Source organism: Vanellus vanellus (assembly GCF_965231255.1).
Source record: "Vanellus vanellus genome assembly, chromosome: 6".
NCBI lineage: Eukaryota > Metazoa > Chordata > Aves > Charadriiformes > Charadriidae > Vanellus > Vanellus vanellus.
The window spans coordinates 12,678,890-12,700,422 of record NC_138911.1 but is presented as its reverse complement, the minus strand read 5'-3'; the positions used below and the strand labels follow the sequence as shown (position 1 = coordinate 12,700,422).

The 21,533-nt window shown below is 39.6% G+C and overlaps 1 protein-coding gene across 1 annotated transcript; it reads right to left on the bottom strand.

Annotated features, from left to right (window-relative positions):
- Positions 1–6,035: 6,035 nt before the first annotated feature.
- On the bottom strand, positions 6,036–17,604 carry TMEM41B (transmembrane protein 41B; the record flags this gene model as incomplete). Its single annotated transcript, XM_082485547.1, has 7 exons — positions 6,036–9,037; positions 9,900–10,038; positions 11,977–12,081; positions 12,940–13,033; positions 14,595–14,723; positions 15,848–15,965; positions 17,523–17,604. 7 exons carry the CDS (start codon positions 17,602–17,604, stop codon positions 8,868–8,870), a joined length of 837 nt encoding a protein of 278 aa, XP_082341673.1. The 3' UTR covers positions 6,036–8,867.
- Positions 17,605–21,533: the final 3,929 nt, after the last annotated feature.

Here is a 21,533-nt window from a genome sequence, read left to right as displayed (position 1 = left end):
CCCACTGCCTGAAGGCTGCTGCTCCAATGGTGGCTGTGACTCCACAGCTTTGTGGAGCAGCCGTACCCTATATCTGGCCCGGGTGATGGGGGAGAGACGGCGGGTGCAAGGGAAGTGCTTTTGGGATTGTTTGGGTTTAGTTTTTTGGTTTTTTTTCTATTTGAATTAACATCACAGGCACTCCGTCAATAGTTGTGCTTGCACAGCTGAGTGAAATCCACCCCTCCTCTGGCCCAGCATGGAAAGGAAAATTTCCCCTGGGAAAAAGTGGAAGAACAACAAGAATGACACAAACCAAGTTACTAAGGGACAAGTAACACGCACCCATGCTCTGCCTTGAGAGCGCTTCTTTCCACTGACCATAGAGGGACCTGGGATAGCGTCACTAGCTTAAAATTACATCTGTTGGTAATTCTTCCTCTCCTCACTCAGTTCTCTATTTGTGGCTTTCACATCAGAATCCCTATTTGGTAGGGCTTGTAAGAGGAGAAATTAAAACTTTTCAGTCTTTCAGGATTATTATCTAGGTCTGCCCAAGTAGTTAAGGTTGCATCCATAATGCTGAATTAACCAGACCCCAATCTAATTGAACACACTATCAAGCATGTGAAACTATGTGAGTTTACATTGCCAAGACATCGAGTTCTTTGCAGGCACTAGAGACAGCAGCACGTGTAAGACTTCACTGCCAATGGTCTACAGCCTTTTGCAGTACAATAAGTAAGCTCTCATGCCATTTCACCCAGTAAATTGTGAAAAGCTTTTCCATCCTTGTGAGAAATAGGAAAAAGCACTAGCGCTATTAGTATTCACTTGATTAAGACTGTATGGGCCACAGGATGGCTTATCAATGAATAAAAGTATTGCTTAGGTTTGATTGACAGTTCTGACAGTTCAATTTTAAACCACTAGTGAACTGGAGGGAGAGATTTCAATAAAGCTAGCAGGATAACTAGGAGCAATATTAGAGTGAAATTCTCAAGTTAACTCTACAGTAAGCACATACATTTAGCTTATGTTGAGTCCGCCTGGTGGTTTGCAGAAGACAGCAACAGAGAACAGCACTAACTAAATCTGGTTGTTCCTATTCTGCTACATTCTCTAGCCATTTTTTTGCACAATTTGCTTCTCAGTCTGCTTTCGATGTGGCAAAAGACAATGTATTCATCACATGGTAAACTTCTTTTGAGTAAGCCTGGACTGTAGTTTAACCCTTATACACAAAAGTCATAGCCTGAAGGTCTCAGGAGGACTTGCAAGAAAATCTAGGGAAACAGCACAGCTATTGGCAGGGTTGGGGTTTGGGTTGGGGTTTTTTTGTCAAATAAAGAGCAAAATGGGGAAATAAAAATTGTTCTTACTTGCATTTTAAGCGTTTCAGCAATAACCATGTATTTAGAATATTTAGCAAATGATGTTAGATAGGCCAGTAAGCAAGCATAAGATTACCAGAATTACTGTTGAGCAGCAATATTTAAATGCACAGCACCTCGCTATGCAACAGGGTAAGGGTTGAGAAATATTTTTAATAGGAGAGTCTCAGCCTAAGAAATTCAGATTTGCTTTGAATTGCTACAAGAAAGGAACAAGGAAGGAAGAACTGCATGGACCAGAATCAACAAAAGATTAATTAATCAAGAAAGATAAGAGTTACCACAATTTTTACTGTGAAAAGCTCATTTATGCTTTGTCAGATAAATTCTCTGCTTTTCCAGCCAGTTTACAGCCTGGTCTCTCTTCAATCTAGGCATCCAGTACATGTACCCAAACAGATACAGCTTTCTCCTCCCACCTCGTCAATAACTGTCTCTTTTCCATCACACCTCTTCCTCTCCCCCTTATTTCATTTCTGAAATACTCTTGCCTAGTGACCACAAGCAACATCTGTGACACCCAATTCAAAGGCCAGGAGCTTTCATCTGCCAGTCTTCTTGAACAATGTTCCCATCACAGGAAACACTCAAAATATGGCAATTTTATCAGTAAACTTTGCAAATTGTTTAGACATTCTTGAGTAAGGCAACGACACTCTAAACTACATTATGAATTCTTGAAAGTATTCTTTATGATGCTGAGAAAATATGTGGAATTGTGAAATCTGTGGAAACTATAACTGTTTAGCCAGAGAATCAGTAAGCTATATTAGTAAATGGGAAGTGATTTAAAAGATTCATTATCTTTGGCAAGACTATCACTGTTGATTCAGCTGCGGTTTTCAATGGCAAAGACCAGGATTTTCAAGCTTAAGCCTTAAATCAAAGAGAATAAAGTATTTGAAAAATAATGAAGACAGAACTTAATGTGAACATAACTAGTATGAGGAATAATCAAGATAATTCAGGCTTATTTTGCCAACAGAGTCACAATTATTGGAAGAGTTTATTTAATAAGCAGTAAGAAACCTAAACAGCAAATTACAGTTTCATTCAACAATGCTCAGAGAACTGAAGAAGTCTGAAATAGGGTATTTGCCCTTTTTCTGTGCAGCTGGTTCCCAAGATGAGGTAAACTCAGAAAGGTAACAGAACACAAAGCATAAACAGATCACTACAATTGTCAGGGTGCTGATTTGATATGGTGTCTTCTAACGACTTCGATTAAGATGTTTACCCTGGATTCTTTAAAAAAAAAAAAAAAAAAAAAAAAAAAAAATCAGTGACACTTAACATTAAAGGAATCCTCTCCAGTCTGCAAAATCAGACACTTGAAACTGGCTGTGATTACTTAACGACAATGAGTTTGGTGTGATACCCACACAACAGACTTCTGGAATACAGCCTGCATGCCAGATCACCTAACTCTCATCCTCCCACACCAGGGCACAGATGAGAGAACTGCCGTATCAAGGTGCTGAACGTTTCTTAAACTGCCATGCAGTGTTGTCCCTCTTCTCCCCAGCTCCAGGAGGCCACACCTGGTGGTGCAGCTTGTGAGCAGGTCATAGATGCATTGTGCAGGTGTATCTACCCACAAGGGCTCCCAGACCCTCAGATGGGCAGTGCGACCAGGCCACTTGTTAGCGAGATCCAAGGGTTTGCCAATAGCCGAGATGAGGGCCGAGGGTAAGTATGCAAGAGTCTGGTTTAATTGGTTTCCACTCCACTCCTTTTGCTTCACCTTAAGGATGGTGCCCCAGCCTAAGGAGGCCAAGTCCTCCAAGGTGGAAGGAAAGTCCAAGGCAGTGACAGACAAGAAGGCTCTTGAAAACATCCACAGTTTCAAGAAGGTCTATACATTTTCCACTTGCAGGAGGCCTGAGACAACCCAGTGGCTGCAAAGACAGCCCAGGAACCCCTGCAAGAGCACCCCACACCAGAATAAGGTTGAATTTTATAACATTAAGAGGTTCCTTTTGACTGCAGAATCAATGATGAAAAAGAAAGAAGATAATACCCTGATTTTCATCACTGATGTCAAGACCAAGGCAAACATAAGATCAAGAGGCTTTCAGAAAACCACACAATACTGACACAGTCAAGGTCACACATTGGTTAAGTCTGAAGTCTGGTTTGAAGACTTGTGGCTGTCTGGCCTAGTGTTCCAGTTGAGATGCTGAGCTAGATCCACACAGGGGGCCTGGGTATCCAAATGTCTGATTTACTGCATCTTCTTAACAAATTTTTTAGTATTCAGACTGAGCTTTTAGGATCTCCCTTAACACTGGAGGAGAATCAGAGGATATAATTCAGGATAAGTCCCATCAAAGTCATCATATCAAGATAGAAACTGACTATAAAAGGGTCCTGAAGGTACCAATAGGCCTTAGTGGCCCTGACCAGCCTCGGCTTGGGTCTCAACCCCACCAACAATGGGCCCATTTAAGCTGGGCTGCTGAGCTGGGTCAGATACCAGTTACCCTTATTGGGCCCAACGCTGACCTTGCCTTGCTGATTTGCATTTCTGGCTTCACCTCAGACCTGCCTCATCACTACAGAGTTGTGTGATGACCAAGACTCTTGGTTGAGGCTGCCCCCGGCCTGCCCTACTCCCAGTGGACAGGCCAGCTGGGCTCTGCCCTTCCAACCCCCGCCCTGGGGATATTCCCTGTGAGAAATCATTTTCACACAGAACAAACAGTCAAATCTAAGAATGATTTAGTCATCGGCTCAAAACACTATTCCATGGCATAGACTTCTTCCAAGTACAGTAAACATTGTAAATTCCGGATTATTGGATACAAGTGCTCAAGGGCTAAGTTGTGAAAGAAAAATCAGGAGTTATGACCATAACATTAGATCTTAATTCCGATGCAGAATTTTAAAAGCTATTTCCTACTGTGGCACTCCTACTCCTCTCCAGAGCCTACTAACCTTCTGTCTACTATGCCTTTAAGGCTATGAAGATATCACTGAAGTCCTAGAGATGTGCAGAAGCAGAATTCTCTGTTTGGACAATTATCTATAGAAAGGAGTTTTTATGAGGCCTCTCGCAAAGTTGTACACCATTGATCTTATCTCTCATAATCCAGACCTACATTCTTCCTTGTGTACTATAAAACAAGGAAACGTGAATTATTACACTATGTGGAATATTTTTAAGAACAGGAAGGGGAGTTACAGTATGTTAGTAAATATATTATGCTCTTATTCATATTCATTGCCATTATTAAAAGGCTGTAACTTCTTTCAGTTTGGGTGACCTAGAGCTATAAAGTCATCAGCTTTTGAGAGTAAGATAGTAATGTGTGTCATAGCAAGACATCAATTGGTTATAAAAATAATCAGAATAACGGACTTCTCTTTAAGGGAAATTTGAAAAGCTTGCTCTGGATCCTGCTCTCCTGTTAAAACTTTTATGTCCCTCTTAACACTGTCATACTAAAATATATGGTTCACAAACCTCATACTAGTTATGACAGAAAGAAAGTTTTCTGTAATTTGACCTGTACTCTTTTCAGCCTTCTGGGGAAAAAAAAAAAAAATCCCCGTTTTGTGATCTTGCAAAAGAGATCATCCCACATTGTGAAAAACAGTTAATTAAATATTTGAGGGATAGTTAGTCTTCCCCTTCCTGGCAATGTAGCATGTGCCAAGGAATGGACGAGCACTCTCGTGGCACTCCTGGGACAGGATTTGTTCACTGTGCTGAACTTAATTTTGAACGGAGGAATTTGACTAGAAGGTATGATTCTTAGTGCTTTAGTTCCCACAATTCCTAGAGTTATTATTCTACTATTAATACTTACAAGAATGAAACAAAGAAAAAATATGAGACTAAGAAAATGCATTTCCTGTTTTGTTCCTTTTTAATATATTTCTAGTGCAAAACACTGGAGGTATGAATTTCATTCCTGTAGCGAGAGCTCTCACAAAGGCATCTATTTCAGCTAATCCTTACATTTGTAAAGGTGTACCTGCAGTAGCTGCTGGGTGTTTCAGTCCTCGGTCAGCTACCTGGTTCAGACGATTCTGCTGGTTGTTCAGCTTAATCCAGAGTAAACTGCATGGCGTGAGGCAGGCAGCATACTTCAGCTCTACTGCAAAGCAGAGCAATCCATACTGCATTTTAGTTATTATCGTAAAACTAGGTTATCACAGAAACTATACATGGTGAATATTCTCAGGAGCAACACACAAAAATCTTCAAAGTTGCTTGACAAAACCATGTTTTGACTTTGCATAATAGCATAGTTCACTAACATTTTGAAGAAAGACTTCTCATTTTTTAACTTCTACTTTGTTTGTCTCAACCCTTCAGCAAGCTTTCAGCATCAGTTTTCTACACAAGGCAAAAAAAGAATTCCATAAACTGGACATAACAGAATATTAAGGGAAGGTGAATGAAGCTGTAATAACTTTGGCACATTAGCCTTCCATTAGGAATTCAAGCAAAAAAAAAAAAAAAAAAAAAGGCAAATTACACAAATGGTTCTATTTGAAGAGATGAAATGAGCTAGACCAAACTGCCTTCCAGTGCAAAATATAAAAGCTTGGCAAAATTACTATTTGTGATAAATGAAGTTCAGATAGAAAAGGAAGTCAAGTTTACCTACATGTAAATAGGAAATAAAGGAAGAAACAGAATGAATCTTATCTACAGATGTGATCAGCTCAGTTTAATTTTTAATCAGTCATTAAAAATACCATTTTAGAGGAACTCATCCCTTTTAAACAGGTTAATAAAAAATTAAGCTTAGTGGGAAGTTCAGCACGCTTAGTTGCACTCAAAAATGCAATGTTTCATGTTTTATATAATAGCTTTATTATCAAATGGCAAAAGACATTTAGTAATGATGTCATGCAGGTATCACAAAAAATTCCAAAAGATAAACAGGTAGCCTAACAGCTCAAAATTCCTTGCAATTAAAAAACAAAGCTACATCTTCCCAGTTTCCCTATTTGTTTCACAGTAGCTACTGTTTTCCTGTCAAAATGTTATGGCTATCTCTTGGATCACATGCTGGATTCCCTAAAGGGAAGAGCAGGCTAGTACAGTATTCCACAGCACAGTGCTTTTTTGCCTTTTTCACAAGGCCTTCCTTACTCGTCACAACCCTCAGAAGTAGTCCTCATGGGGTAGGAAACTGCCCGAGGCCACTGGCAGCTGAAGATAAACACAGAAGGGACAAGTTAAAAACCCCTTAAGGTTTCGCAAAAGGAAAGAACCTTATTTTCAACCTTTTTAAGGTCTTAAGGCTTTTAGCCACTGTGATGGGAACCCAGTCTATGGCTGAAACACAACAGGTTTTTCAGTAACATAGCCTGATCCCATCTACACAGTGAAATATAACTCTTTGAAAACGTCAAGTGATAGCATGATTCATGTTAAATTGAAACATAGCTCAATTCCTTCTTTAGTGTCAAGGTTCCACAAAAATATTTGCTTTATACAGGGATTTTATATAGAAGGAATTTTACAACAGCATCTGTTATTAACCAGAAATTGAGCCAAATTTTGAGAAAAGCCACTAGACAATAAATAGTAGGTAATTTATTCTGAGAGTTCATCTGCAGGAAAAAATAACTATGCAGAAAAGTAGGCTGTAAATCTACAGCAACTTCACACTCAATAGTCCAGGGGACACTTGCTCACAACTGCTAAATTCACACTCAAGTTTACTATGGAATAAATCCCCTGGGTAGATGACCTCCAAGATTAGAACTGCAGCAATAAAAATAATCACTGTTCAGTTTTCAATGCCAATAAAGGACACTTTTAGAGTAAATTCTAAATAACAAAACAATTACAGAAGCTAAGTGATCTTTCAATAAGCTTGCAAACAGAAGTTATATGAATTCCTTTATCTACCTATGTAAAAAATACCATTTACTGTGCAGCCTGGATTTAAATAAAAGACAAATAGTGTATCAATAATATTTACTATATATTTACATGTAATACTGTGATGAAATGAAGGAGTCAATTAACATTATGTCACAAAAAGAACAAAACTCTTTAAAGGTACCGGTACCTTTCACATTATCACATTCATGGAACTGTTTTCTTACATCCCAATGATCTGTTGCATGACGAGTTAACATGAGGACACAGACAAATCAACCCTTGAATTGGAGCATATGCTAATGTGTCAACACCCATTTCAGCAAGATACTCCAGGGGCACCAACCTACAGCATATAAGCAGCAATGGTTTCAGTAGGATAAAACTCAAATGCACACCCCAGTTCCTTGCTGATCAGGGCCTCATTTTATGGGATTCCACTGACAATACAACAAACTACAACAGTTTTAACCATATGAGGAGAGGTATCATATACCTTATGAGTGAACATTTCTACTTAAAGGTGAACCATAGCTGGTTGCCCATTGCCAGTTACTGACTTACCAGACAATGGAATCATCCGTTCAATTGTACATACACTGACATAAGAGACTTCTGTTACATGATGCTTTGAACGTTATTTGGAATCAGCTCTTTAATAAGAACTGCACCACTTTGTGTACCTGACATTTCTAGCGAATCGAGCTGCAATGGAAAATTTTATGTTCTTTACATATTGCTTGAGAAATGGTAAGATTACACTGCTTCAAGTTAAACATTTTTAAATCACTTGAGAACTGAGAGTTTTATATAATCATATGATCATTTTCTTAAATTGGCAGGATAAATCTATGCAAGTGAGATATTGGCAAAATAATCATTAGTAAAAAAATTAGAATTAGAACTTCAAAATCATCAGCCACCCATGATAAAAATTCTAATCCACTCCCTCCCTTCCTATATACTCTTCCAGAATAAAAATTTACAGACGACAAGAGGGAATGATGTGACACTTGCCTTTGTTAATCCAGTTAGTAAAGCAGATGTAAGTTCAAGTATTTAAATGCGCACAGTACTAATAAATAGAAGTAAACAATCAGGATGAGAATATCATTGTAAAGTACTGCAAAAAAACCTTTGTTTCTGAGTGAGCACCGTTATTATATTATGCTATTATTTCGGAACTCGCAAAGGCAAAAAAAGAAGAGAAATATTGTTGATGAGAAATGTACTCAGACCAGATCACATGCAAGCCTACAGACAATTGTTACAAAATTGGACTGAATAATTAAGGGTTTTTTTCCTCACAAGTTTTCGAAAGCATTATCTGCACTTTATGTCTACATTACAATTTTTGCTCTGCATGTAATCAGAGCAGTCCTACACCTGTGTTTTCACTTTCCTCATCCTGAGGGCCACACACCCCTTCCCAAAGTAAAACACTGATAGTTTGGTTACAAAACCATATGCAGTACATTTCTGAACACAGTTCCTTCAATTTTAGGCCACGTGTTCTTTTAAAGACATTCTTACCAATTACAAGCCTCCCCTTTAATTGCTTAAGATCCAATAAAAAAGCAAATATACAAATATCAGAAGTGCTGATCCTGAGATGAATTATGGGAAATTCTGGTCCAGTTTGATCCTTATTCAAACTTCTGTTTCAGTTTCTTCTGGAAGACAGCTGGTAGGATGGAGAGGATGGCTAGAATCATGAGAACAAAAACAGAGTTCCAGGAAACAGCTTCCCCTGCTGTTGTAAGTTGGTACAGCGTTGTTCCTGCCTTAATGGCTACAAAAGATGGTGGTGCCACACCTGGAGCAGGGAATCAGAAGGGTAGAAGGGCAAAAGAAGAAGAAACAGCTTGTTAGGGTGAAAAAATGGGGAAAACAAAAATCATAAATTAGTCATCCAGCTTTTAACACCAAAAATTTCAGACTTTGTTGCCTTGTACTTGAAGGGTGTAAATACAAAATTCAAAGAAAAAAAACTTATCAAAAGAACTGGTTTTATGCAATTTTTAATATTTTTAACACCAACTCAAACACAGAAGATTAAAGAGCAGAGATTATTTTCCCAGACTCTGCAGATTTCAAGTTGTGTCTCTACTAATGGGTTTTATTTAGGTTCACACAGGAAAAATATGGATTGTTCCTAACCAGATTAAAAAGTATTTGCAAAAATACGCCAATTACAAAATTGAAGTGTTTAGCACTACCTTAGTTAAACTATGAATTCACTCCTGGGAAAATATACTACAATGAACAAAATGGATTGGGAAGGGGAGAAACAGTCCTTCAGATCAAAGCCACATCCATCCCCCCACAATTATGCTGAGCTCAAAACAGGAGCTTATAGAAGTTCACAAAAGTATTATAGTCGTGGAGCGGAATAAAAAAGTTACTAATAAAGTGTTCATATTATGTATGTTTCCTTAAGCAAGTAATTAGCCTGGGCTCATTACCTCTGATACAGTATATCAGAATAGTCCTGAGTACTAAACACTTTTGATGCTACAAGCTCCACACATCGAAAAGTACAAAACCAACATCCTTGTGCAGTTTTTCAGCTGTCCAGTAGGTGGTGATCTCTGCTGAACAATGCATACAGAAAGAAGCAAGTAATATCCCTTCTTCTGGCTACCCCCAAACTGCAGTTCACTAGCCAGAATTCTTACCTAGAAAAGTGCCAATGAAAAATACTTTCAATGGCACATTAATTACAGGAGATGTTATATTGATAAACCAATTGGGAAGAAAAGGTGTTATTCTCAAAAATATTATGTAGTTAATGAGGTGTTCTCTGTGTCTTTCAACCTGCCAAAACAAAAAACAAAACAAAACAAAACAAATCAGTAAATTTCAGTGCCTTGAAAATACACAATGATTTTACTACTAGATGTTTGTTAGGGTTTGGGGTTTTTTTGTGTATCTTTTGTAGAAATTTACAAGTTGGAAACATAAAAATCAGTTAAACAATGAGTGACTCCAGGAAGAGTCATCAGTGAATCACCTGTTAAATAGTACTGAAGTTAGTCTGGAAATACCAGTCTGTGGTAGAGCATGGTGATGATGTGTCTGAATTAGCCAATCAAAACAGCAAATAAGTAATTCGGTGCAGCAGCAGGCCTAACCCTAACTTTAGCACAGCAACCTCTGCCTGTCTAACTACAGCCCAATCAACATGGCCAGTTTATCAACCTATTCCTAAAGCTTTTGCAGGAACTAGCAATGAAATTTGTTCCTCAATGCATTCTACCCTAACTCATGACCAAACCTGAAACACAGCTGTATTCCTCACTTGGAAACGTACCCAGGTCATGGCTCTGAAGTTCATCAGATGGATGCTGCCAACACAGTGCAAAACCTATCTAGCACGAACATTTACGCAGGAACAACCACAATAGCCCCAACTTTATTTACAGCCTTCGTTATATTTTCAAGTCTAGCCCAGCTCCTTACATTAGTACTACATCAAACCCTCTTCTCCTTCCAGCCTGGCTTTTGCACCTCAGCCCTTTCAAACACGAACTGTAACCTCAAACCAAGTTGTAAGGATAGCAAAGCATCCATCACTTCTGACCTATCCTGGCAAACCTTCGCTAAGCCTAAGACTAAACATGGTCATCTGGCCCCACACAGTTGAAACCAAACCTGGTCTGATCACAGTTCCATCTGAAATTTCACATAGCAACTCACACCAGTCACAACCCTGTTTTCCCCCCCCAACTTTAGCTTTAACTGCAACACTAAAGTCAGTACCCTGCTATTGTTTAGTAATACCACTGTGGGTTTTTTTTAATCTTCGCAAAGGACAAATATTTAAACATTGATTAATCCTGCACATAAAATATCTTTAGCCCTCAAAATGCAAGCATGGCATAGTCCAATTAACCTGGAAGCAGTGAGATATGAGCTGCACATGTAGCTACCTGATTTTAAATCACACATCCAGTTCTACTAACGGAAATAGTAACCACTGCCACTCAGAGAATAGCCTCAAGATTATACTGTGATACCAAGATTTACTTGGGTCTAGAGTCAAAATACTACATTATTTAGTAAGATCAATTGTGCAGGACACAACTCGACATCTCGCCTAATGAAGAATAAGCTTAAAATATTTTCAAGCAATTGAAAAATCTTGAATAGAGTACAGTAGTAAGTTATGCTTCATACTTGCAAAAAAAAAAAATCTGTTTGTGTTTCAGAGTATCAAAGCAAGAGACATGACGCCAAATACTAATCACACTATGATTTTGTATTGGAAAAATCTTTAACTTCATCTGACAATTAACACTTGCTGTAACTAATGCTATCAGATACTGTAAGAGAAAGTTTCTAAATGCTCCAACCACAATAACATCTTCAAATTAAGGTGTTATAATCAGACATACAGCTATGGGTTTTCTTTCACTATAAAAACACAAACACAGCTTTCATTAGTTTCAATTCTTAGAGAGTCATTACTTTAAATTGAAACTGGAGAGGTATCCAATTGACATTAGCTAAAATAAGGGGGTTATCAGTTGCAAACACTTCCTAGGTAAAAACAGCTTCCTTACAGGAAATACCATAAACCCAGGAATACTCCCCACTGTTTAAAAACACTCAGGTAAAGTAACTACACAGTGCCAGAAAGGAGTCAGAATGCTGTCTTTATAACTAGATACACAAGCACAAGACCCCCTAGTTTTCCATGCTATTCCAACGTACATTTTTTATCATACATTTCAGCATCTTTAGAAAATTTACCTGTTCTGACCATTTTACTGCTTTTTCTGTTAAATATCTGTATACAACAGGACGTCCCACTAGGTATGAAAGCATATAGCAGAATGAAGCTCCAAGTCCTGAGCACTAGAAAAAAAAAAAAAAAAAGAACAAATGAGCAGAAACTCCAATTAATCTTATCTTTACATCCCTATTAACTACACTGGCTGGATAGAGCCTGCTTCTCTGCGGCCCTCCATCGAGGCTGGAGGGCTCTCCTTTGGCAGTATATACACGCTCCCCAAGAATGTTGTTGACCCAAGACAGTCCCTTTATTCCCAAGGCATTTAGAGCAATCTTAACATTCAAAGTAGACAATGTTGATTACTTATTGGTTACTATTGAGTGCTTCTGCAGTTTTAAGATTTTGAACAGTAAAAGCTTCGCAAGTAAGGAACACAATGGCATTAAAAAGATTCACACTTGAAAATTCATCAACTTGGTCCTCCATGCCTACTCAATTACCTCATTCTTAAGTAGTAAGGCTCCTTATGACTGCATCTTTTTCACATGACATTTTTTGAGGCTTGTCAGTAACAAAACATTTCATATCTTAAATTAAGTTTCTTGGGTATTTAGGCCATTTAAAAACAGATCTGTTTTGCAGGGGGGAAACAAAAATGCAGTAACCATGTTCTGAAATTAGAATCAGGTTCTGATGGATGGTAGACAACATTAAATTAAAGGAAACTCTGGCTGATTCACACCCAGGTGCCTCCATTATCAAGAAAACTTGGAGAAACAGCTTAGTTTTTTGGATCATCTCCCAATGCTCCAGTGAATTTTGTGGGTAACGCTGTTTTCACAACAGAGATGAATGAGAAGTCATTCATACCCCTATTTCACTCAGACTGTGATAATTTCAAACAGGAAGCTGTTTAGATGCTTGGTTGTATTCCAAATAGATACCAATATATGCCCTTGCAAACTATTTTCCATACTTACCAGACAAACAAGAAATAAGGCCAGCGGAAAGGGATAAAGAAACCCTGACAGGATACTGAGAAATATAGACCCAGGGATAGCAAATGTTTGCAAGCTGGATGCATCTTAGTCAAGAAAAAAAATTTAACTTTCTTTAAATTTAAAATTCTTAATTTTATACGCAAATTTTAATTTTATAAGGATTTATTGTAACATTACAGGAAAAAAACATATTTCTGATTTTACGTTGTTGACTAGAGGTATGCACATTTCAGAGATTCTCTCTGAGAAGTTCACAGAACTCCTGCCCAAGCCCATAACTACTAGGAGTTTCATAAAGACTGGCATATATAAAAGCAACTACTACTTCCTTACAAATAGGCGTGGTGCAATCACTAGTTAACTAGGATACACAATCACTAATTTCAGTCAGAATTTTTTAAAACCACAAAAATTAAGTTTCTGCAGCATAAGTGAACAGGCTGTTGAGCTTAAGGCTTTCTAGGCATTCTTGAGACTGATATATTGCCCACTTTGAATAGAAATCTTATAAATCAAATATTTTTTGCACACTATTTTATCTGAGTTGAATTGACTGAAATATCAAAAAGCCAAATCATCTTCCTTGATATTAAAGTCCATTACAACCAGTACAGCTTTTCCTAAGCAAGTGTCAAGGTTCTGAGATAACTGTAACATGCTTGTCAACTGATCACAGTCTATTGCTGAGACAGTAAATGTCGTCACATCAGCTGCTACAGTAGTTCAAATAACAGCCAATTCCATTCTACTTCGTGTTAATATGTAAACTAATATTTTAATTTTCTTCATAAATCTATTATTTGTGAACTACCCTTAAAAAGAATGAGCTAGAGGATAATTACTAATGACACATTCAGGGCTGATTTTTCTCAGTTACAAAAGCCTCCTGCATTAAACTATGAAACAGACTTCTTATACAGTTTTTAAAAGTTATTAACCTTTAGTTAAGTGTTCCAGTTAAGAGTGTGTTTAATGATTAATTAATATATTCAGCACTCAGGAAAAAGAAGTTAACACAGAACACAGGTAGCCTTTGTGCCTCCCTAGGCAGAAAGTACTTCAGAAATTTTTCCCTCTCTAAAAGGAAATAGAGGTTTGGTTTTTGAATGTGGACACTGCAGAAATGAAAGAAGGCTCAAAACACTTTCCTTCAGAAATGCTGTAAAATATTCTGTAAATTACCCTTATATGGCACTTTTGAATGAAGAACAGTGCAGTAGTGTCAGTTTTCCTTCAGAATCAACAGTAATTTCTAACTGGCAATTCAGTTTGCAATAAAAAAAAAAAAAAGATAGCATGAGACCAAATCTAATACCAAAGCTAAAAATATTGTCCATAACAGATACAGTCAAGGTGAAGCTGCACGCAAACCTCCAACAACATTTACTACTATACATGCATGCATCAATTTCCTTCTACTCAATCCTTTCTTACAGTCCAAAAAGCATACTGAAACACATAAGAAATGTTTTTAAGTTCAAAGATTTTGGAATATTTGTGTCTACTTATAAACAAACCTAGGTATGTTAGCCTTCCCCACCCATGATCAAGAATTTTTAAGTTTGTACTTGCCATTTCTTTTTTAGAGAAATAGGACTACATAAAAACTGCCCTTTGTATCAGAAAAAGGATACAAAACATATGTGGCAAAATAAGCCACTAACACTTGAACATAAAATGTGTCCTTATATTTGGACAAGACTTTTCCCAACGCCTTTGCATCATCCATATCTCTAGGAACCTTTATACATTCTCTTTCTTCTCTGGAAAAAAAAAAAAAAAGCAGGAATGGTAGTAAATATAATCAAACAGTACAGTAAAATTACTTTCTGAGTATATAGATAACTAAACTACATCCTCAGCAAATAAACCACGATTATTGTTGTGATGATGTTCTCAGACTAACACGTGATATTTACACTGGTTTTTTGTGTTAGAAAATTCTCCTTTTTAGATGTTTTCAAACTTTTTTTTTTTAATTCATTACAATAATCTGCTTCAGTTCTAGGTTGTTGGGTTTTTTTCCTATCAAGTACTGATCAAAAAAAAAAAAATTACTCAAACCAAACCTTGGCAACTGAACAGTGGTCAACGTTTTAGCCAAAACCAACTGTAACTGCCTCAACACTAGGGTCGTAACATTTGAAGTGCAGCAAGAGCGGCAGACCTTTACCTCACAAACAAACAAAGCTTTAAGAGCAAAATCTCGTGTCACACCTTAATCTGGTGCAACCCTGGGCAGCACAGTTGAGTGTCCTCTCCTCCTCTGTACCAGACTTAGTGATTGGACTGTTGCAAACTCAACTTGTTGAGCAAGTTAATCAGACAGAAAATTAACTACTAAAAGAAAAAAAGAAAGTTGTCAGACAAGTAGGCTTCCATCTTGTCAAACTATCTACCTTCCCAACATGGGGTACTAGGTACAACAGAAAGGAGAAAAAGAGAATGTGAAGCTTAGATGCTAAGGAAGAAGGATGCCCCCTTCCGATGACAGCCTCCAGTTATACCAGTCCACAAAGAATTTTAAAGTAAACCGAGCCCTAAACAAGTATGTCTTGGCTCTCAACTGAGGACAGTTAAGAACATAGTGCGTTACCATTGCTAGTGCGACAGGGGGTAACTTTTCAAAACACGGTATCTCAACTGTGCAACAGAAACCCTAGGTCAAGTACAACTCTGTTTATACAGATCCTATGGGTTAGAATTTAAATATTAAGCTCTGTATCCTCACATTCTAGGTTACAAACTCAAATTCCCTTTTAAAAATATTAGGTTATGTCTATAATTAACTCTTGTCAGTTTAAAAATCACTTAACCCCATGTGGGCTCCTCTACAATTTGATACTGAACGAAAAGCAAATAAATTAATCTTTCCTGACATACTTACTCACTAAGTTGTGGGAAATTTTTATATACCAGGAACATAAGGAAAGCAGCTGATAAGAAGATGGACACTAAAATAAGAAGTGATGTCCGTGCTGATCCACCTTCTGCCTGAGCTTTCCCTGAAATTAAACAAAAACAAAGTTTAAAAAAAAACAGTTTTCAAACAAATTTGAAGTTCTTACACTGGCAAACACCCCACAGAAGTAAGTTTCTGTGATCCATAATAATTTAAGCCTCAATTTATAAATAAATTTGTAAAGAAAAATAAAGCAAAACAAAGTAAGCCATACTTTTTTTCTCCTTTTTGCCAGAAATCTTCTGCCAGTCTAGTTAACTAGAGATTTAACTTGAAGTTAAATCTTCGGTATGTACAATGCAACTTTGAGACAGGCTCATTAACCATTGGTTTGGGGGTTTTTTCTCCTCTCCTAAGAAAGAACACCAAGCACAACCACTAGCCAGTTACATGAGACAGACGCACCAGGAGAAAACACATGTAAACAGACACACGCACCAGCCTGGGATATAAAGATTACAGTTCTCAGACTTGGGAATTACATAGATTTTACACCCATAAAAAGACTTCTCTTGGATGTGTCTATATAAGCTTTTATTCGCCTTCAAGTTCTTGTGTAAAGGAAGTAATGGGAGTACAATAAGTGATACAATTACATTTTAGGCTTCTTCTGTATCTTTCCTCTTCTTATCAATATGACCGTATACATGCAACACACTGATTAACACAAATGCAGCTAATTAGCACAAAGAATTTTAAACAGAGAAATAAACAATGAGAACTTTCTGCATCCACACCAGGGTGTGAATGTGTGCATGTATTGAAACTCTCTCAGACGTTGCTAGGCTAGCACAACTTTGCAGGGAGCGTCAGCTTTGGTCACCTGAAGAACACAAAAACGCCAAAGCTGTATTTTTTATTCGTAGATGCCAGTGGCACGATTACAATGCCAACACGCAACATCCAAGAGAGTTGCCCTGCCACCAAAGTGTTGTGAAACACGGCGAAACGATGATGAAACCCACGGACCAAACAGAGCCGGCTGGTCGAGCTGCCAATTTTACTCGCTTTAAGGTCAGCGTGATCCCACAGGTGTGCATTGGCTGTGTTAAGGCCGAAAGGGCATATAAGGCAGCATCCATGTAGCAGTGACAAGCATGAATACCCCATAAGTGGTTTATTTTAATGACATCTTCTCCAGAGAGGAAAAAAAATATAAATGCTTTAAAAGAAAAAAACCAAAACTTAGAGGACGAATAAGGACAAAACAGCGAACTGCACTTTCTGCCACTGCCACCTTTGGCACCACACGAACTCACGCCTGTTTCCTTATTAGCGCGTACGTGGGGCGGGTTGCTGCCCCATTTCGGCCCCCGACCCCGCCGCGGGTAGCGGCTAACAGGCCCCGCGCGGGGAGCCCGCCTCACCCCCTCACACACCACACACACCGGCCCCCCCTCAGGCGGCCGTGCTGCCGCTCTCCCGCCAAACCGCCCGCGGGGGGCCAGGGGACGTTGCCCGCTGCGCCTCCCGGCCAGCCACTGGCATCCCGCTGCGCCTCCCTGGCCCCCCGCGGGCGGTTTGGTGGGCGGTTGACCGTTGGCGGTTGACCGCTAGCAGGACGAGGTCGCGCGCCCCCCGCCGCCCCAAGCCCCAGCACCTTCTAGAAGCTGCCGCTGGTGCCTGGCGCTCTCCGCCGCCCCTTGGCAAGGCCCGCGCTCCGCCGCCCTCCGCTGCGCCATGGCTCCGCGCTGCCGGCCGGCGAATCAAGGCCCAGGGCAGGCCTCGCCGGCACCGAAAGCCGCGGGAAGGAGGCGGAACCGGACCGCTCCTCCTCACCCCACCGGGTCGCGCTCCCGCCCCCGCCGCCTTACAGCGCATGCGCTGCCCCGGCGTGCCGCTTGTATGAGGGACATTACGGTCTTGCGCTTCTGCGCCGTCATATACGGGAGCACGTGTTGGGCTTGACGTCTCGAAATGTGGCGGTCCGTCACTGGCGGTAAATACGGTAACGCCTCTTTTCTGGGAACGTCGTTCCCGTGCTGTCCGCCATGTGGGTATATACGGTAACGGGTCCTTGCGCTCAACAGGGGTAAATATGGTGTGAGGGTACCCCCTCAGCACGATGGGTGGCGGCCTCCTCGGACCCGGCTGGGAACAAAGGCCGATGGTGCCTGTGGGAGGCGGGATAAAACCGGTCCGCGGTCCCGTTTTATCTCGGTAACGGCGTGAGGCGCGGCTTTACGTTTGTGGAGAGGGGTGGGAGCCCCTCGGCGGGCGGGTGGGACGGTTGGGCCTCGCTCGGGGGCTGCGGGGTCGGGCGGCGGTCACGGGGCGCTGGAAGAGTAGTGGGCTTTGAGGAGAAGGGGAAGCCTTACTTGATTTTTACAGTTAGGTTTATTAGGTTTTTCGAGCCGGTTTGTTCTTCTCTTTCGAGAAGAAAGCTTCGGTACGCTGTTTCTAATGAGCCGGATTGCTCTTTCCCGGGAAGAAAGAAAACTCTTCTGTCTGTCACAAGATTTTTTTCACGTCTCTTCCTGTCAGTGAGAAGGTTTGAAGTCCGTCCCTCAGAAAAGCCAGAGCGTCATGTCCCAATGTTCACAGATTCCTTGGCATTCAAGCCGAATCTGACCTCGAAGCACCTATTTCCTCATGCAATCTTTTGGCAATAAGACACCTCTTAACCTTTCAACTCTTCCCTCCAGCGAGAAGTATTACAGTTAAGTGTTCTCCAGAGGGAACATTCTGAAACTGTGCAGAAAACACACATTGCATAAACTTTTGGGCAGGCTTCTTGGCTGAGGGAGATCGTGTGTCAGCCTCTCTCCCCTTTTCCAGCTGTGTCTTCTCATAAATCTTTAGCCCTTCTTCAGGGTCTTTTTCCTAGAAAGGAAGGTCTCACAAGAGAGCTGGACAGCTAAGATTTAATTTCATCTTCATTTATCTGAATACTCTGGCTGCAACTAACTTTATACCGCGACTAAACACGTATTTTAAAATTGCTTGTACAAGATACAACAGATAAGTGATTTTATAGCAGTGTATAGATTTTATTTCCTGATGTCATAGGTCTTTATCAGGCAGTGAGGAAGACACAGTTCAGCACACAGCAGACTTCTTAAGAGCCTTTGCTTTGTTGCTACGCTCTACAAAACCCACTTGTGTTACAGTGTGTTTACAGGTGGTTGATGATTCGTTTAAGATCTAAATAGTCTAGTATGCTATTAGACAAGTACAGCCCCTGCCAAATCCAGTGTGAGGAAATAATCCAAACTATAAATTGTGATCAAATTCCAAAGAGCTTCAACTGAGAAGTGGATTCTACATGAAGCTTTCATTTACTCACTCATTTAGAATCAGCTTATTTCAAATTATTTCATTAATTCATGTAATTCACTATTATAATGTTTTTAATTGTATTTCAGAAATGCTAGTGCCCTGACGAGCCAGTCAGGTCTATGAACTTGTTGCTGTGGGCATTGGTGCCAGATGACAGAATCCTTTGTTTTTTGAAACCCTTTCAGTAGAAAATTGTACATACTAGCAAGATGGGAATTGCTGACACCGTAGCAGATAGCATTTTTTCCCCTATTGTAAATGCACATCATGTTTGTCATCTCTCTTTGATTATTCCATTGCTCCTGGTACTCCAGGTGAAATGATTCAAACACTGGGACTTCTTTCTTGTCTGGATAATTTATGACATCAAATAGATACCAAACTGAAGAATGTTGGAAGTAAAGTTATACATCAGCTTATTATACAGAAAAATGTTTACCAACTAATCCTGAAGCAGAGGACAAAAAGCACATACTGAAAGATGTAAATAAAATATGTACCCCACTTCAAAAGGTGTAGAGCAGATTCTAAATGCTGCAAGTGCTATCTCTTATTTTGGTGTAGTGGTTTGTATGGTGAGGCATGCATTGCAGTTTGGCATGTTTGTTGTTCAGTAATCACTCAGAGCCAAGGAGTCAGACGGAGCCTGCTTCAGTGAATGTCTGACTTCTAATTAACCTGCTTTGTATAGTGTAGCCCCTCTGTGTTACCCAAATGCAGGTAACCTGAAACACAGGTCAGGCTAACATCTGACTCCTCCCACTGTCCAAGACACCACTGTAAGACGTGCAACAAACATTTACAACAATACAAACTTGCTCCATGTTTCCCCTTCTGTGTAGTAAAAGCGCACGGCCTGCAGATTGTTCCCAGGACACTGATTCTGCAGTAAGCTCCCTGAGTTAGTATATCTCTCATTAAAAATAGAAAAGATAACTCTAATCAACTCAGTGTAATGGAGCTCCAGCTTTCTGAATTGCTGCCAGAATGAAATTTAAGGATTCATTAACTAGACCCTTTGAAGTTGAAATATACTGCATAAGTGATATTTGTTAGACTAGACTATCAGAAGACTTGTAGACTGTCTGTTTTATGCTGTCCTTGGTTCCCCTCGGGGGGGATACTGCTGTTGTGAATGTATTGGCTGTTTGACTAAACTTTGAAACTGGTAGTGGTATTTAGTATCTGCTGACAATTTAAATAGTCAACCTCCAAAGATGTCCACACCTAACAAATATCAGCAGAACCTCTGCATTCACTCAGGGCAAAAAAAAGGGACGTGTCTGGGGAATGTTCCTTAGGACTCACTCTGTAAATAAAATTACTCAGAACCTCTATTTCAAACATTAAATTAGATTCATTTACTGGAAAGAAAGCAATGAATGGAAAATATTGCCATAAAGCATGTCCCTTATGTGTTCAGAGGAGAAAGAGTTTTGGGAACTGGAACTCAGTGAGTGATCAAGGAAACTTTTGACACATGGTTGAGATCAGCACAGCCAGAAACAGCTTCACTCCGCAGTGTACTGAGAATGATAGCTGTGGACTGAAAATAGATTTACTCTCTTCATGTATAAAGTATCCCCTATACATAATGTATATCTTCATAAACAATATAAAATTTCCTCTGTCTTTGGAGCGTCTTTCTAAGTGCCTTCTGATACGTAACACATGCAGCACAATATTTTGTTCATGAGAGAAAGAATGACAGAAGTGCTCTGGTCTCTAGTTGGAATTTGCTCAGTGGCTTTGCCAGTAGCAACAGCGCTCCTTGTACTTAGAGGCTGTAGGCTGCATGTGGCAAGTACCTACAAGCTTTATATGAATTAATTTTTGGAAAATATTCCTTAAACTCAGAATATGAGTTCTTTCAAGTTATATGTGAACCAAAAGGAAAAATGCTTTTTTGACCTGCTGGAAAGACATAAAATATATTGACAATTACTAGGGCGGCAGCTAAGTGGTCAGCTGTATGAAGTCACTTCCTCCTGTGGGTGGTTGGATGGAACGTTTTATTTTTATAAAATTGAAAGAGCTGTCTTCCCACAGCACAAAAAAACTTGTATTTGCTTCTTTTTTAAATCACGCCTAGATGGACTGATGGGGCACGTGCCACATGGCTGAGTCATTGACACTGCAGATGCTTTGTAGACTGAGTCATGCTAATTGTCAGCAAAAGGAAGGAGGAAGAGAGGCTGAGAGTGATCCTACTCCTGAGAGCTTCTAGCTGAAAATTATCAATAACAGGAGCATTAATCAATAAGTAAATCGTAGGTATAATTTCTTGAAGAGGGAGAAGAGTAGATTTAGAACCCTTGTCTCCTGCTTTCCC